This window comes from Rattus norvegicus, chromosome 15 (genome assembly GCF_021556685.1).
Source record: "Rattus norvegicus strain SHRSP/BbbUtx chromosome 15, alternate assembly SHRSP_T2T, whole genome shotgun sequence".
Taxonomy (NCBI): Eukaryota; Metazoa; Chordata; class Mammalia; order Rodentia; family Muridae; genus Rattus; species Rattus norvegicus.
Window position 1 is genome coordinate 33,358,281 of NC_141548.1, and position 16,357 is coordinate 33,374,637.

At 42.8% G+C, this 16,357-nt stretch overlaps 1 protein-coding gene across 1 annotated transcript; it reads left to right on the forward strand.

The window, feature by feature from the left end:
- The first annotated feature begins 4,997 nt into the window (after window positions 1-4,997).
- On the forward strand, window positions 4,998-7,483 carry LOC134481973 (mast cell protease 1-like). The gene is given in 5 exon segments (XM_087587107.1): window positions 4,998-5,067; window positions 5,579-5,729; window positions 6,247-6,382; window positions 6,587-6,847; window positions 7,239-7,483. Coding segments are annotated over 5 exon segments (753 nt in total). The 5' UTR covers window positions 4,998-5,012; the 3' UTR covers window positions 7,389-7,483.
- Window positions 7,484-16,357: the final 8,874 nt, after the last annotated feature.

Below are 16,357 nucleotides of genomic sequence, written 5' to 3' on the forward strand. Positions count from 1 at the left end.
ATAAAAACAATGTGGAAAACCATATGATGTGCCCACCTACTAAACAACCAATTCTATACAAATGTCCCCTAAGGAGAGAAACTCAGATGAAATCCAATACACAGAGCTCTGAGAGTCTAAGAAAAGACAAACTTATAAATTATGGGCAAGTGTCAACTCAGAATTTTATATCCCACAAAGTTTACTAAAATTGAAGATGACATAAGAACTTTTGGTGATAACAATTCATTAAAATAATACTGACTTCTCATTGGAAACTCTGAAAGCCAGAGGGTCTACCTAGATAGATGTTCTACAAGCTGTAAGAGACCACAGATGCAAATCCAGATTTTTATACCCAGCAAAACTATCTATAACAATTGATGGAGAAAGAAAAACATGTCATGATAAAAAATAAATCTAAGTAGTTTCTGTCCACCAATACAGTTTACAGAAGTCACTAGAAGGAAAATTTCAATCTGAGGGGTACAACCACACTCAAGAAAAAACAAGTAATAATACATAATGCTAAACTAGTAAATTACAGTCATCAGGGCATATGTTGTGTGAGACACTCAATAACACAGCAGAATAACAGGAGTCAACAAACACTGCTAATTGATAACTCTCCAATAGTAATGGACCCAATAAAGAGATATAGACTAGGAGAATGGATAGAAATCAAGATCCGTCCTATGGCTGCTTCCAAGAAACAGGTATAACCACCATAGGAAGACATCACCTTAGAATAAAAGGATAGAAAGTGCTATTCCAAGCAAAAGGATCTAAGAATCAAACAGGTGTGACTATTTTAGTATATGGCAAAACAGACTTCAAATCAAAACTGATCAGAAAAGATAGGGAAGAACACTACATACCCATTAAAAGAAAAATCTGACATTAGCCAACTCCATTTTAAATATTTGTGCATCAAACACATCTGTCATAAAAGAAACTATTACAGATAAAATCACAATGACTCTAACAGCATGATAGTGTTTCACTTCAGTACCATACCCTTGCCATGAGACAGGTCATTACGACAAAAACTAAAGAAAGAAATGTTGGAGTTACTTAATATCATAAATTAAATAGACCTAACAGACATCTACAGAACATTCTACCCAAACACTACAGAATATGCTTTCTTTTTAGTAACCCGTGGAACATTATTTCTAGAAGCAAGACTTTTCTGGATGATTGTGTTGGTGCATGATAAAAGCGGGGAGGGGAGGAACCTTGGGTATACTACATGTGGCTAACTTTTCTCTGAAAAGTACGACAATTCTCAGACTAGGGAGGGGTTTTGGGTAAATGGTGCCTCTACATAACTAAGACCTCCATACCACAAGCTTCGAGATGAAGCCTTGGTTTATCAGCTCCCCTGTGGTCTAATACATAAAGATATAAAAATTGTACCACTTTGTTTCTCATTGTCCATATTTGAGGAATCACTGATTTCAGATCCTGAAGAGGTAACAGAGGAGTCTCTAGTGGGCCTTCCATTGAGGAGTTATCCACACTACTCAATTCTACAGGAGGGAGTAGAGAGCATATACACGAAGTCCAGCATCTCTGCTTGATTCACTCTGCTTCAGTCGCTCTGGTTTAAGACAGCACAGTTTCCACTGGCAGCAATGATATGTTAAATGAACTTTATGGAGGCATGTGAAAATGACTGTTCGTGCTAGTATAGCTCTTCAACAGTTTACCAGATCTGAGAAAACCAATTAATGAGTAGATTGGAGGCTAAGATATCTGATGGTGCCTTGGCTGATGTTGAGAACTGAAGATGGACAGACATATAATATCACAGGATCATAAAAGACATACATAAGAGACCTTATCAAAACCATGATGGCCTCTCTTAAACATGATCATCATTGCCTAACATACTATGATCTGAAATAGTCTCTCAATAAGTTGTCAGCCATTTTGAATCCTGCCCATATGTGAGCAGTGCACATCCCTGTGATTCTCATTCCAGCCTCTGGTTGTTGGGTGCCTCAGGAAAAGACTATGCCATCATGCAGGTGGCATTCATAATGAAAGTGGAAGATATTCACCAAGTTCATCCTAGTCTCCTTTAATCCTTTGGCTGTTCTCGCCATTTCTTCTAGAGCAGCTTCAGTGTCTCTAAGGATTGAGGCTCCTATTCCTGTTATTATGGGTGTTTAGTTTTCCATAGAAGAGCAAAATTTCCAAAAGACTAGAGGCGAGGATCACTCCCATGTCCCAACAAAGTAGGACCCCAATTCATGGGCTTAGGAATGAAGGCCTCCATTGATCCTACCCCCATGTAGTCTTTCCCACAAGGCAATGAAAAGTACAACATGAAAGGAGTTTGAGGGGAAAAGGGAGGCAAGACAGTGCTATAAATATAACATTCTTGCATGAAATTTCTAAAAACAACCATTTTAAACTTAAAGGAATTGTTTCTTCACAAGATGAAGGTGGCGATGGCTCTGGTTATTTTTACAAGTACACAGACATCTACCAAAAGAAAAAGGAAGTAAATAAATATAATTTTGGTTTGGACTTGTTACCACAGTTATCAATTGGGTGGTCTTTTTCTAGAAACTTGAGGACAGTTTTATTCTGGGTTTGAGCTTCTGTTCATCACTGTCTTTCATAGACCCAGCAAGTAGGATTGTATTATTCCAAGCATCCACACTCAAGTTGTATGCTACTTAGGAGCCTTCCTGTGTGATCATTTTTTTCTCAGCCAAATTCCCTTCCAAATACCCAGGGGAGATTTTACCTGTTAGAGAAAGATGAGCCAGATGCAACAACCTTCCTTTCGAAGAGAAAATTGGACATGTGGAATATTATTGACCAGGGATACTTCTCTAAAGACAATGCTCTTAGACTTTTTTCCTACTTTGTGACAAAAGTGTGTCTTCCCAAAGTGTCTACAGTAGGTGCTTCCTCCTGCACTTCGATACCAATGAGCAAAGTACCATAAGGTTCATATAATCGGATACTCTGATATAGTCGTTACTACACCTAATGATGGAAGTTGATGCATTCCCCCAGATTCTTAGCCGCCAGTCATGTGTCCTTTGCAGCAACAATAAAACTACACCAAGATCATCTCTGGCTAGAGTCACCACCCATTTAAGATTACAATTCTCTACTGTAGTTTTACAGGATGCCAATAGATATCCGGAAGGGAGATGTAGCAGGATTCACGTAGTCTGTATCCTTCAATAATGCATTATTTGCACTGACTCCTGGAGAACTCCATGTATACCAAGGCCCTGTTTTACTTTTTGTTAAAAAGATAGTTGTGAAGTTTCCCCACTACCTTCTATCGGAATGTCACTTCTTGGATCAGGCAACCACTATCAGAGTAATGCTAATTGATAACTATGTCTCTCCTACTGATCATTCATGAGTTGCAAAATAGGAATGTTCATTTGGGACCGTGTGTGTGGACCATCAGAAGGCCTGTCCTCTAACTGGGGCTGCATAGAAGAATTTGGGGTCTTTACAAAGTATTATCAGGTCAGATCCAGTGCTCAGTAGTAAAAAAAAATTAACTTACTTATTTCTCTAGTTATTATTGCTGTGCTTAGACAGACCATTGTAGCTCTGAGGAAGCAAAGGAATGAAATCCAGAAAGACAGAGTTGGAGCCTGAACTTTCCTCAGGAGCACCCAGTCTCCATCATACAAAGAGGTCTGAGTTGTCTGGTCCAAGCCTGGGAAGTAGCTGAGGCCCCATATGATAGTTAATACCTCTTTTTACCAGACCTAGAATTTTCTGCAAGGCTCCATGATTCCAGAATGCCAAGTCCAATTATGTGGTTCCTCGAGATGAATAGTCTTGGAGTCTGAACGAATGCTTATGTTAGTTATATTAATCTATACGCACAATAACTTTTTCTTTGAAATTTCATCAGAACAAATTGTTTTCATCTGTAAAAAAGTTTTCAATTTTATTTTGAACAGAAAATTATGTCCAAGCTCATCATCTTCTTTGACCCAGTGAGCAATGTCTGTACACTCTTTTAATCTGTGGCTCTAAATTTGTGGTCACCCAAAGCCTTGTCTTGCATGGCAGATACTCAAGATCTTTTAGTCTGTGATATCCTGAAAGTGCATTGAGTTCTCCCTAAATGTTTGTTACAATGTCTCACAAAGAGATCATTAGTATAATTAAATCAGGACATTTACTTACAGCAGCTATTCTCAACCTGTGGGTCATGACCCCTTTAGGGGTCAAATATCATATCCTGCATATTAGATATTTTACCTTAAAATTCATAAGAGTAGTAAAATTATAGTTATAAAGTAACAACGAAATACTTTTGTGGCAAGGTTCACTACACTATGAGGTACTCTATTAAAGGTTCACACCATTAGGAACATTAAGGTATTGGTCATGCCTTCTACTCTGTGTATTCAATACACTCTCTACACACCTTCATTTCTCACAGTCACATTCCATCATCTCCCAATTATTTTAATAAAGATGAGAAATCCTTGCACTGGTCAACACAAACAAGAGTCTTCAGACTAAACCAGCCCACCACCAGTTCTTGTAAATAAAATGTCCTCCTCTCCCCAGTGTGTTCATACACTACAGATACGGGTGCTTGTGTGACAGTGACAGAGGTGAGATTTTACACATATGCAGCATAAGTCTCTCTGTATTGTTCCAAATTTTTAGTATATGTGCTGCTGAAGCGAGCACAGCAGCAATGGTCTGAATACCTGGATGCTTACAAGAACAGTTCCATGATCCCCAGTTGAGGTCCCCCTCCATTTGTGTTGCTGTCCTGTCTCCTGGGAGCTTCTTTGAAGGGTGCAGTTGCCACCTTATCATGGGATCCAGGAGTTTCAAGATCTAGCCACAGATGCAATGCCACCAAAGAACAGACTCGTGAGAATTTCTGATAAGGAAAACAGAGTTTGTCCAAGCCAGACCTGTGGTTTCCAGCGCTTACTTTCTCCTACTTTGAAGATATAAAAGCAGGAACCAGGACAGGAACACACCAGAAGCTCACCCCAGGCTGCACCGCTGGCACAATGCAGGCCCTGCTCTTCCTGATGGCTCTTGTCTTGCCTTCTGGAGCTGGAGCTGGTGAGTTTGGTCTTCATCCTTCCTAACTTCTTAGTTTTCAGTAACCAACCTTAATCTCTTAGTTGGAGGAACAGAGACCCTAACATGAGGCAGGATCCTAAAGTGACATAGTCTAGGGGAAATCTCTAGGTCAAGGAAGAATGAAAATCTACTTCCCCATCACACCATTTCATCAAAATGCTCTGCTCTGATGGGCACCTCCTCTCTGGCCTTCCCTTAATATTGAGGAAGACAGGATGAGTGTGGAAAGATATGCCTAAAGGAAATAGAACATCAGAAACACTAATGGTCATTGTATTTTGAAATGAAGGATGATGGTGGACAGAGAGGTGTGGGGAGGAAAGATCAACAGGAGAGAAAAGACCAAAGGACCTGTGGAGGGGCCTGAGCCCCATGTGAGGTGGGGTGGGCTTGGAGCAGTCGCTCAGCTTTAGCCCCATATTTCTCTGTCAGTACTGTGTTGGGGGATCCTGCAAGCTTGTGACTGGGGACTGGGTGTTGCTTGTTCCAGAGGAGATTGTTGGTGGTGTGGAGTCTAGACCACACTCCCGCCCTTACATGGCCCATCTGAAGATCACCACTGAGAAAGGTTATGTCACCTTCTGTGGTGGGTTTCTCATAAGCCGTCAATTTGTGCTGACTGCTGCACACTGTAATGGAAGGTAAGAGGCTTCTCTTCCTGTGAAGACATGCATGAGCCATGGTCACAGAGCAGCAGAGCCTTGGGGAAGTCTCTGAGCCCTTTTCAACTTCAGTTGGGCTCTCGTTACACAGAGCAGAAAACAAAGCACAGGGCCACTCACTGGATCATTCATGTGACCTATCCATTCTCACAGGTCTGAGCTTTAAGCAGGGCTCTGGTCAGTAGTAAAATCACAGCTCTCGTCTTGTCCTAGTGGTAGCAGAAATGATACAAGACCTGGCATGTAATTCAATATAGAGTGCCTTTCATCCATGTGCAAAACCATGGGGTTCAGTTGAATGCAAGTCCTGGGTATGGGGTGTGGAAGAGTTCTTAATTCTGTGTTTCCCTGAGCCCTGTGGCACTGGTCCTGGGTTCCCCATCTCAAGTTAATCTATGGGCTGTGCCCAGGGATAGAGAAGAAAGAACCTGGTGCCCCTCTCCTTGGAAGGAGTTCTCCTCATACGACTTTTCATTGCTTCTTTCTCTATCTACAGAGAAATCACAGTCACCCTTGGAACCCATGACGTGAGCAAGCGAGAATCCACACAGCAGAAGATAAAAGTCGAAAAGCAAATCATTCACAAAAATTACAACTTCTTTTCCAATATTCATGACATCATGTTACTGAAGGTGCCCTCATTTATTTGGCCTTCCTTTATTTAGGTCTCCCCTCTTTAATTCTCCCCCTGGCCTAGTCCATTGAATTCTCTCTTGTCCATTCCTTTCCCTCAGAACCCACTCCTGAATTCTATGTCATTATGAACCTGCTGTGATAGGACTCACGTCTAAGCATCCTTCTCTGATTTGCCATCCCTTCTCTCCTTTACTCAACAGCTTGAAAAAGAAGTTGAGTTGTGTCTTGCTGTGCGTGTAGTTCCTCTGCCCAGTCCTTCTGACTTTATAGACCCTGGGACCATGTGCCAGGCAGCTGGATGGGGGCAAACTGGAGTGACAGATCCTACCTCATATACATATACACTGAGAGAAGTTGAATTGAGAATCATGGATGTAGAGGCCTGTAAAATCTTTAGTGAGTATGACTATAATTTCCAGATGTGTGTGGGCAGTCCTGGAAGGATGAGATCACCATAGGAGGTGAGTACACACCTGCTCTTCCTCCCCACATCAGGAGACAGTGTCAGTGAAGGAAATGTGCCAAACAGCTCCCCATGACAGTGACTAATGCCTGTGTCCTTAGCTCCAATCCCTAAGGCTCTGGAAACTGACATTGTCCCTGTCCATCTCATCTCCCTCTGCCCAAACCCTTCCTATATCCTTCCCACATGGCTAGACACTAGACATGAAAGAAGTAAAGGGAGACATGTTAGCACTGGGGCAAGGACAGAGGGAGGGGAATCAGGCATTAAATTCCTAACTATGACCCATAGCCAGCCAGGATCTTTTACCTCATTCCCGGATTACCTATCTTTGAGCTTGTATATGGGAATCCAATATTTGCTCATACCTTGATTTTCTTACTTATTAGGGAGACTCGGGGGGGGGGCCACTACTGTGTGCTGGTGTGGCCCATGGTATTGTATCTCATGGACGAGAAGATGCAAAGCCCCCTGCAGTCTTCACCCGAATCTCCCCATATGTGTCCTGGATTAATATAGTCCTAAGTGCAAGTAGCTGAAAAGCCTGATCTGCATGAGTCAGACTCTCCAAGCCTGAGCTCATCTGGTACACTTTGGGTTCAACATAGCCTGTCTCAAACAGTCCCTAGACTGTCCCCAGCTGTCTCAAAGACAATCTCAAAGATACACAAATCTGTGATGGTAAAGCACCTCAACAAAAACATAACTTTCAACAGCTGTGTGACTCAACTCTGGATTCTAATCACTCTTCCCCTCTCTAAACACAATGAAGAAATGATTTGAGTTACTATCTTTCTATGCTAACCATCTAGAATCATTGACTTTCAGGCACAGGTGTACCACAGTGGATTAATGAATATTATCTAACATGCATGGCTGTGTAAAGAAAGATTTCACATCCAGAATAATGTACACTGTTCTGTTCTTCTCCTCCACTCTTCTGTCTTCTCATGGTCTCCCTCTTGTCTCTCAGCTCTTCTCGACACAAACCCCATGCCTTAGCCACTGCATCTTTCCACACATCATCGTAGATTCCATGTCTAGGTCAAACATGGCTATTGATCCTTGTGTCCTCACCACCTACCTTGCCATCCTCCTCCTTTCAATATTGCACCTTCAGCTAGAGGACAGCCTGCCCTCAGAAGTCCTTGGACCATTACTGTGGCTGTAGCAGCCACAGCAGGAGAGCACCAGCAGTTTCAGGAGCCAACACAGGGTAGAACTAGCTTGTGTTGGGAAGAGACACTGAAGTACTTAACATGCCACTAGTACTTACCATAGTGACTCTGCTTCTGAACCACCTCCATTCAACTGCCATCTTCCCCAAAGATCCAGCCTTTCAGAAGAATGCCCAAGCTGAGTGAACTTCTAAGTGGCCTATTGTCCTCTTACAAGTCAAAGTCCCCATTGTCCTTAGTCAACGGAAAGAATGGTTTAACTACAGGGTTCTGTGAAATATGAAGAGGAAGAGACCACACATGAGGTTTGCTACCCCCACCCCATGGAGGATTAATATGATGGGCATGGCTTTCTGACTCCTGTAATATGAAAAATCATTGCCAGTACCAGCCTCAGAATAGAAGCTCAGCACCTTGACCCTTCTCCTGACCTGCTGGCCTCCCTTCTGTGTTTCCAGCCTCAGCATTTTACAGTAGAGTTGTAAAGAGAATTATCAAAGTTCAGGACTCACTATAAACTCTATTCTAACTCAGGAGGAAGGAAGCACTAAAGAAATCTAAAAGGATATTTTACAATTAAAATCCAGGGTCATTACTATCCTGCAGTAGGTGTCACCCTCTGACCGCATCTGTTCTCCTGCCATCCAAGGGATGTTCCTTATCAGTTATTTTGCAAATGAAAACTTTTAGTAGCTATAGAAACATTTTGAGGAAGGAAGGGATGTAACATTGTGTCACTTTTAAACAAAAACCTGTTTTGAATTTTGCTTCGTATTGATTTATTTTATATAAGAATTTGCTTGGAGACCTGGAACAAGGACCATCCTCTTATGTCAGCCTCCATTGAGGCTTGCAGTTTGCACCACTGAAGTGGAAACTTATGTGTTCTTTGGAAAGTCAGTTTTGTTGGATGGTGTTTTATTGGGCCAAACATGTGAAGGAACATTTTTTTCTGAAGCAGAGCAGGTGAAAGGATGTTCTGCTAAAGCAAGCACCTGAAAGGACATGCGATGAAGGAATTTTCGCTAATGACATGCGTGTATTGGTCTGCTGTACATTATATAGTTGATTTGCATTTGTCAGGACTCAACAGAGAGAAACATACCAAAAACCTTCTGGAGTGCTGTGTCTTCTTGCTGCATCTGCACACCCAGGCTGATGGACAGAATGATGTCAGCTGCGACAGAATCATGTGGACGTTCCTTAAGTTAGACTCACATGCTGAGGCAAGACTCGTGGTGAGGCAAGATCTGTGGAGGACACATGATGCTTGGAGGGAGTATACAAAGGACCTAAGGGAGTGAAGGGAGCTGGAAGCTTGTCTTGGCAAGCTTGGGTTGCCTGTAGAGCTAGTTGTGGAGTGGTTGTTGGTCTCAAGTCTTAGCTGATCTTCTCTTTCCTGAGAGGGGCATAGCTGAGAACTTTTCCTAGAGTTCCTGTTGGTCCTGGTCCCTCCTGCTGACTCATGCCAATTCAACTGAGGCCTGGCTGTTCCTGTTAGGTCATGCCACCTCTGCTGCTCTCCTTACACTACCTAACTGGAGAGCTGGTGTATCTGTAATGTGTTTGTGAGCATTAACTGCCATGGCTGACCTGTGAACTGAACTGCTGATTTTCTAACAGTCAAGATGGGATTTGCTCCAAAGAAGTATGTCTAACCAGGTCCACTTTCCCCGTATTCTTTTTTTTTCCAATTACCTCTAGTGGGTGTTAAGCTATAAAGGAGGATAAAGTGTTTAAGAAACATCATTAAAAGTAAGCCTTGAAAAAAATGAAAGTTACACACCACTATGCCAAGTTTTCATAGTATAATGCAAAGCTACTAAATGTTAGCTTGGAGTCACATTTGTGCACAGAATATAGCTGAACATAAATTACTTCTAGTATCACAACATTAACTGTATCTAAACAAGACACAATAATAAATACCTCTAACCCTTTCTCTTGGGAGGCACAGGGAGGAGGAGCAGGATTCAAGACATAGCCTAGTCTACATATGGGGTTCAAGGCTAACCTGGACTACATGAAAGCATGTCTCTAATAAAAAATGAAAGGGGAGGGAGCAGGGTAGAAGGGAAAGAGGACTAAAAGAAGGAAAGAGAGGGAAAGGGGGAGGAAGAGAGGAAATTAACCCCTCCTGGGTGGCAGCTCCCCCTGACACAGCTGCATGCACTCTACAATGTGATAGCTCGGCTTTCCCAACAGCCTTACAATGTTGTAGATGATTGATATTTCGAGCACATACTGTAAAAAATATCATGCTGTGAATTGATAAACGTTTTGAACAGTTTGTTATGGCTCTGTCTTTGAACACTGGGTCTGCACCTACTGTTACTACATTTGGAAGGTTGTAGAACCCTAAGAGTTGCAGCATCGTGGGAGGAAGTTGTTTGCTGTAGGCTGGTTGTCAAGTTTGTGTTAGAGTCCCACTTCCTGTCTGCTGATGCAGTGCGACTCATCCTTCACAGTCCTGCCGCAATGTCTTTCTAATGAACTTGTCCTCCAACTGTAACCCTGAGATGGGGACCTAATATGCCTTCCTTGACACAACACCATTGGCAGGTTTCATCAGTCACTGGCTTTAAATAAAGGCAGGATCTCCTCCCGACCCCCATTCTTTTGTAACTAATTCCACTCCAGGCTTCATGACCTTCACAGCATATTTGAACTCTCCAGTACACAACATATAAAGTAGACAAGAGAGGTAGCAGAGACAGCAGAATTCTGGGAAACTATAGCAGAAAAAGAGAATGCAGGCAAATCATGGGGTCAGTGTTTATGAGGTTGATGTCCTGCTGGGAAGTGAACTTTATCTCCTCCCTCATATAGAGCCAAACCAAGAAACATAACCCAAGGCTGGAGGACCTGAGCCATGAAGTTATGGCGCTGGCATCCTAGTTCTCTATGACCTACCCCCCCCATTTTCTTTCTTCTTTCCATTTTTATTAAACTATTCATTCCATTTCTTTCTTTTTTTTTATTAACTAGAGTATTTCTTATTTACATTTAGAGTGTTATTCCCCTTCCCGCTTTCCAGGCAAACATCCCCCTAATCCCTCCCCCTCCCCTACTTTGTGGGTGTTCCCCTCCCCATCCTCCCCCCATTACCGCCCTCCCCCCAACAATCACGTTCACTGGGGGTTCAGTCTTAGCAGGACCCAGGGCTTCCCCTTCCACTGGTGCTCTTACTAGGATATTCATTGCTACCTATGAGGTCAGAGTCCAGGGTCAGTCCATGTATAGTCTTTAGGTAGTGGCTTAGTCCCTTGAAGCTCTGGTTGCTTGGCATTGTTGTACATATGGGGTCTCGAGCCCCTTCAAGCTCTTCCAGTTCTTTCTCTGATTCCTTCAACGGGGGTCTTATTCTCAGTTCAGTGGTTTGCTGCTAGCATTTGCCTCTATTTGCTCTATTCTGGCTGTGTCTGTCAGGAGCAATCTACATCCGGCTCCTGTTGCCCTGCACTTCTTTGCTTCATCCATCTTGTCTAATTGGATGGCTGTATATGTATGGGTCACATGTGGGGCAGGCTCTGGATGGGTGTTCCTTCTGTGTCTGTTTTAATCTTTGCCTCTCTATTCCCTGCCAAGGGTATTCTTGTTCCCCTTTTATAGAAGGAGTGAAGCATTCACATTTTGATCATCTGTCTTGAGTTTCATTCTTTCTAGGCATCTAGGGTAATTCAAGCATTTGGGCTAATAGCCACTTATCAATGAGTGCATACCATGTGTGTTTTTCTGTGATTGCGTCACGCAGGATGTTACTTTCCAGTTCCAACCATTTGCCAACGAATTTCATAAAGTCATTTTTTTGATAGCTGAGTAATATTCCATTGTGCAGATGTACCACATTTTCTGTATCCATTCCTCTGTTGAAGGGCATCTGGGTTCTTTCCAGCTTTTGGCTATTATAAATAAGGCTGCTATGAACATAGTGGAGCACTTGTCTTTTTTATATGTTGGGGCATCTTTTGGGTATATGCCCAAGAGAAGTATAGCTGGATCCTCAGGCAGTTCAATGTCCAGTTTTCTGAGGAACCTCCACACTGATTTCCAGAATGGTTGTACCAGTCTGCAATCCCACCAACAATGGAGGAATGTTCCTCTTTCTCCGCATCCTCGCCAGCATCTGCTGTCACCTGAGTTTTGATTTTCATTTCTTTACATCTCAAATGATATCCTACTTCTCAGTTACCCCTCCAACAGCCTCCCATTCCATGATATCCCACTACCCAGGTACCCCTCTGCCAGCTCCCAACCCACAACCACCCTCACCACTCCACTTTGCCTATATGGAGTGTGCTCGCCCACCTACCTCACTCTCCTGCCACACTGCTCCAGCATCCCCCTACACCGGGGCATGAAGCCTCTCGGGACTAAGGCCCTCTCTTTCCATTGATGGCTGGCAAGGCCATCCTCTGCTACATATGTATCTGGAGCCATGAGTCCCTCCAGGTACTTTGGTTGGTGGCATAGGATCTGGGAGAACTGGGTGGTCAGACCAGCCTATGTTATTTTTCCAATGGGATTGCAATCCACCTCAGCTCCTCCAGTCCTTCTGCCAATGAGGAAGGTAAGGTGACTGCCCCCATCCCCAAACAAAGATGTGGCATCAAGCCCTAGATCTAATTGCGAGCTGAAATGGGTACGTAGAAGAGGGAGAGGCTCCCTCTTATCCACTCATTAATTTCCTCTCTTCCCCACCTCCAACAGGGAGACCCTGGAGGACCTTTCCTGTGTGTTGTGATAGCCCAAGGCATTGCATCCTATGTACATCAGAATGCAAAACCCCCTGCTGTCTTCACCAGAATCTCTCATTATTGGCCTGGATCAAAAACATCTTGAGGGAGAATTATTAACTCTGGAGCTCATGGCCAGCCTATGAGGAAATCTGGAGCTGGAACAGTGCAGGTTTTCTGTGCCATGTGATTGGCCTGTCTGCTTCGTGGTGAAGCCTTGCCAGAGCCCCGGGCTTCCAGATGATCTTCCAGGCCACAGAATGTTCCTAAATATCAATAAACCTCACTAAGACCCAGATTCTAGACTGCAGTGTGTGTCTCCTCTCAGCTGCTTTCTTCTCCCTGGGCACAGCAACCTCATTCCCAGCTGATTTGGAGGAGGCTGTGAGGGGGGCGGGGATGATATGAAGGAGCAGGCAGAGACAGAAGGACAATGACTGAAACAGACAGAAAAAAGGAACATAACAAAGACAAGAGTTTTCCCAGAAGGCAAATTCTGTGCATCCTGCTTAAGGAAGATATCATACTCAATCCTTATGTTAATGCTTCTGTTTCTCTGTTTGTTTCTGTGTTTCTCTGTTTCAGTTTCTGTTTCTCTGTTTCTCTGTTTCTCCGTTTCTCTGTTTCTCCGTTTCTCTGTTTCTCTGTTTCTCCGTTTCTCTGTTTCTCTGTTTCTCTGTTTCTCTGTTTGTTTCTCTGTTTCTCTGTTTCTCTGTTTGTTTCTCTGTTTCTCTGTTTCTCTGTTTCTCCGTTTCTCATTTCTCCGTTTCTTTGTTTCTTTGTTTCTCTGTTTCTCTGGTTTCTCTGTTTCTCTCTCTCTCTCTCTCTCTCTCTCTCTCTCTCTCTCTCTCTCTCCCTCCCTCCCTCCCCCTCTCTCTCTCTCTCTCTCTTTCTCTCTCTCACCAATTTTTGAAAGCTCCCGTGCATGTTTTGGTCACATCTGTTGTACTGTAATGATAAAAATCTGTTTCATTCTAAGAGACTAGAACCTTAAGTAGACTTTACAGCTAAGTTAATGATACAGCCTGAAGTCACTGAGACTTAAGACTGTTGTCCTATTGTGAGCTCTCACTGCTGGTTTAACCTGCCTTCCAGAGAACAATGTAAGAAACAACCCTATTTCCCAGAATCCAAGCTATTACTTCCTCACCCAGCCCCAGGCCCAGGCATGTGTTCAACCTGTGTCATTTGTTGAAAGCAACAATCACACGGGTTGAAAGGGATCTTCTCAAGTGAATACCCACCATAAAGGGAGGGAACATTTGTGTATATTGGTTGATAAACCGTGATAGTTGTTGTCTGAGTCAGTGGGGATCAGTGATTTAATACCTTGGACATTTCTGTTAAAGATGGCTGTAAAGCATCCCATTCCTTCCCCTGTGATGCTTTCTGTGTTGTTCAGTACACACAGGGTAAAGGCATTTGTGAAGGACAGACACACAGACAAGACATACTGGCACAGATAACAGGCATGGACAGATTTGTAAGGCAGCCTTCCACAGGCACAACCAGACTCATACAACACACACAGAGGATAGAGCATATGGTAGTGTGAAGTAGAGAATTTAACTGTGACTAATTCTTAGTTAAATGGCTCCAGGGGAAATGCTTCTTTTTCTTTCATTAATGCAGCACTGGTGTGTAATTGGTGATTTGGAGTTAATCATTGTGATGACTGCTTGTGGTTACCAACTTGATTACATCTGGGATTAACTTAAACCCAAGAGGTTGGAAGAACTCTTTTCTGACCTAAACCCTTTGAAATGTGAAGAAACATCTTCAATCCATAGCTGTTGAACTAGAAAGATCCACCATAAATCTGGACCATCCTTTCTGGTGGCAGCCAGGGGACATGGAAGAAGGAAGTGTTCTCTCTCTCCTCCCACCCCTCTCTCTCTCCCCCTCTATCTCCTTCCCTCCTTCACTCTCCCTCCCTCTCCCTCCCCCATTTGAGAAATGGAAGAGTTGGGAGTCTGTCTTGAATACACAGCATTTAAGTCATGACCAAGTCTTTAATCAATTCAGTGGTTCTCAACCTTCCTAACAGTGTAAAACTTTAATACAGTATCTCAGTCGTGGTGACCCCAGCCATAAAAATGATTTATTGATACTTTATAACTTTAATGTTGCTACATTGATAAATTTAATATAAAATATCTAATATGCAGGATATGATATTTAATCCCTAAAGAGGTCATGACCCTTACGTTAAGAACAGCTGCTGTACATGAATGTCCTGATGTAGTTATCTTAATAGTCCCTTTGATGTTGTAATTCACATTTAGGGGGTACTCAATGGACTTTCAGGATATCATAGAATAAAAGATCTTGAGTATCTGCCATGCAAGATGAGGCTTTGTGTGACCACGTAGTTATAGGCATAGATCATAAGAGTGTAAAGACATTGCTCTCTGGGTCTGAGTACTCAGAAACATGGTCAAAGAAGGTGATGGTTTTAGACATAATTTTTTGTTCAAAATAAAATTGAAAACTTTTTGTTTACAGATAAAAACAATGTATTGTTATAAACTTTCAAGGTAAGAGGTATAATGAGTATAGATTAGTAACACACACAAGCACTTCTTCAGACTCCAAGACTATCCATCTCCATGAACCACATAAGTGTACTTGACATTCTGGGATCATGGAGCTTTGCAGAAAAACTCTAGGTCTGGTAAAAAGAGGTATTGACGATCATATGGAGCCTCAGCTGGTTCCCAGGCTTGGACCAGACAACTCAGACCTCTTTGTACGATGGAGACTGGGTGCCCCTGAGGAAACTTCGGGCTCCAACTTTGTCCTGTATTTCCTTCCTTTGCTTCCCCAGAGCTACAATGGTCTGTCTGAGCACTGCAATAAGAATTAGAGAAATAAATAAATTAATGTACTTTTATTACTGAGCATTGGATCTGATCTGATATTATTTTGTAAAGGCCCCAAATTCTTCTGTGCAGCCCCGGTTAGAGGACAGGCCTTGGGATGGTCCACACACAGGGTCCCAAATGAAGATTCTCATTTTGCAACTCATGAATGAAGAAGTAGGCGAGACATAGTTATCAATTGCCATCGTCCACATGGTGGTTGCCAGATACAGGAAGCGACATTATGATAAAAACTGGTAGTAAAATTCACAACTGCCTCTTTTACCAAAAAGTAAACCAGGGACTTCTTATATATGGAGTTCTCCAAGAGTAAGTGCAAATAATGCATTATTGAACAATACAGACATGGTGATTTCTGGTACACCTCCTTTTAGGATATCTATTGCATATTGGAGAACTACAGTGGATTACTGTAAACTCAACTGGCTGGTGACTTCTGCCAAAGTTGCTCTTGGTGTGTTTTTATTGTTTTGTTGTTGCTGCAAATGACACATCCTTTGCAATTCTTAATCTGAGGAACACATGGACATGCATCGTTAGGGGCAGTAACGTCTACTGCAGCGAACCCAATCATGTCACACTGAGGGTATCCTGCTCATTGGGATTGGAGTGCAGGAGGTAGGACCTACTGTAGACACCTTGGGAAGGCAGAGTTTTGTCACAAAGTAGGAAAAAGTTCTAAGAGCATTGTCTTTAGAGAAGTATCCATGGT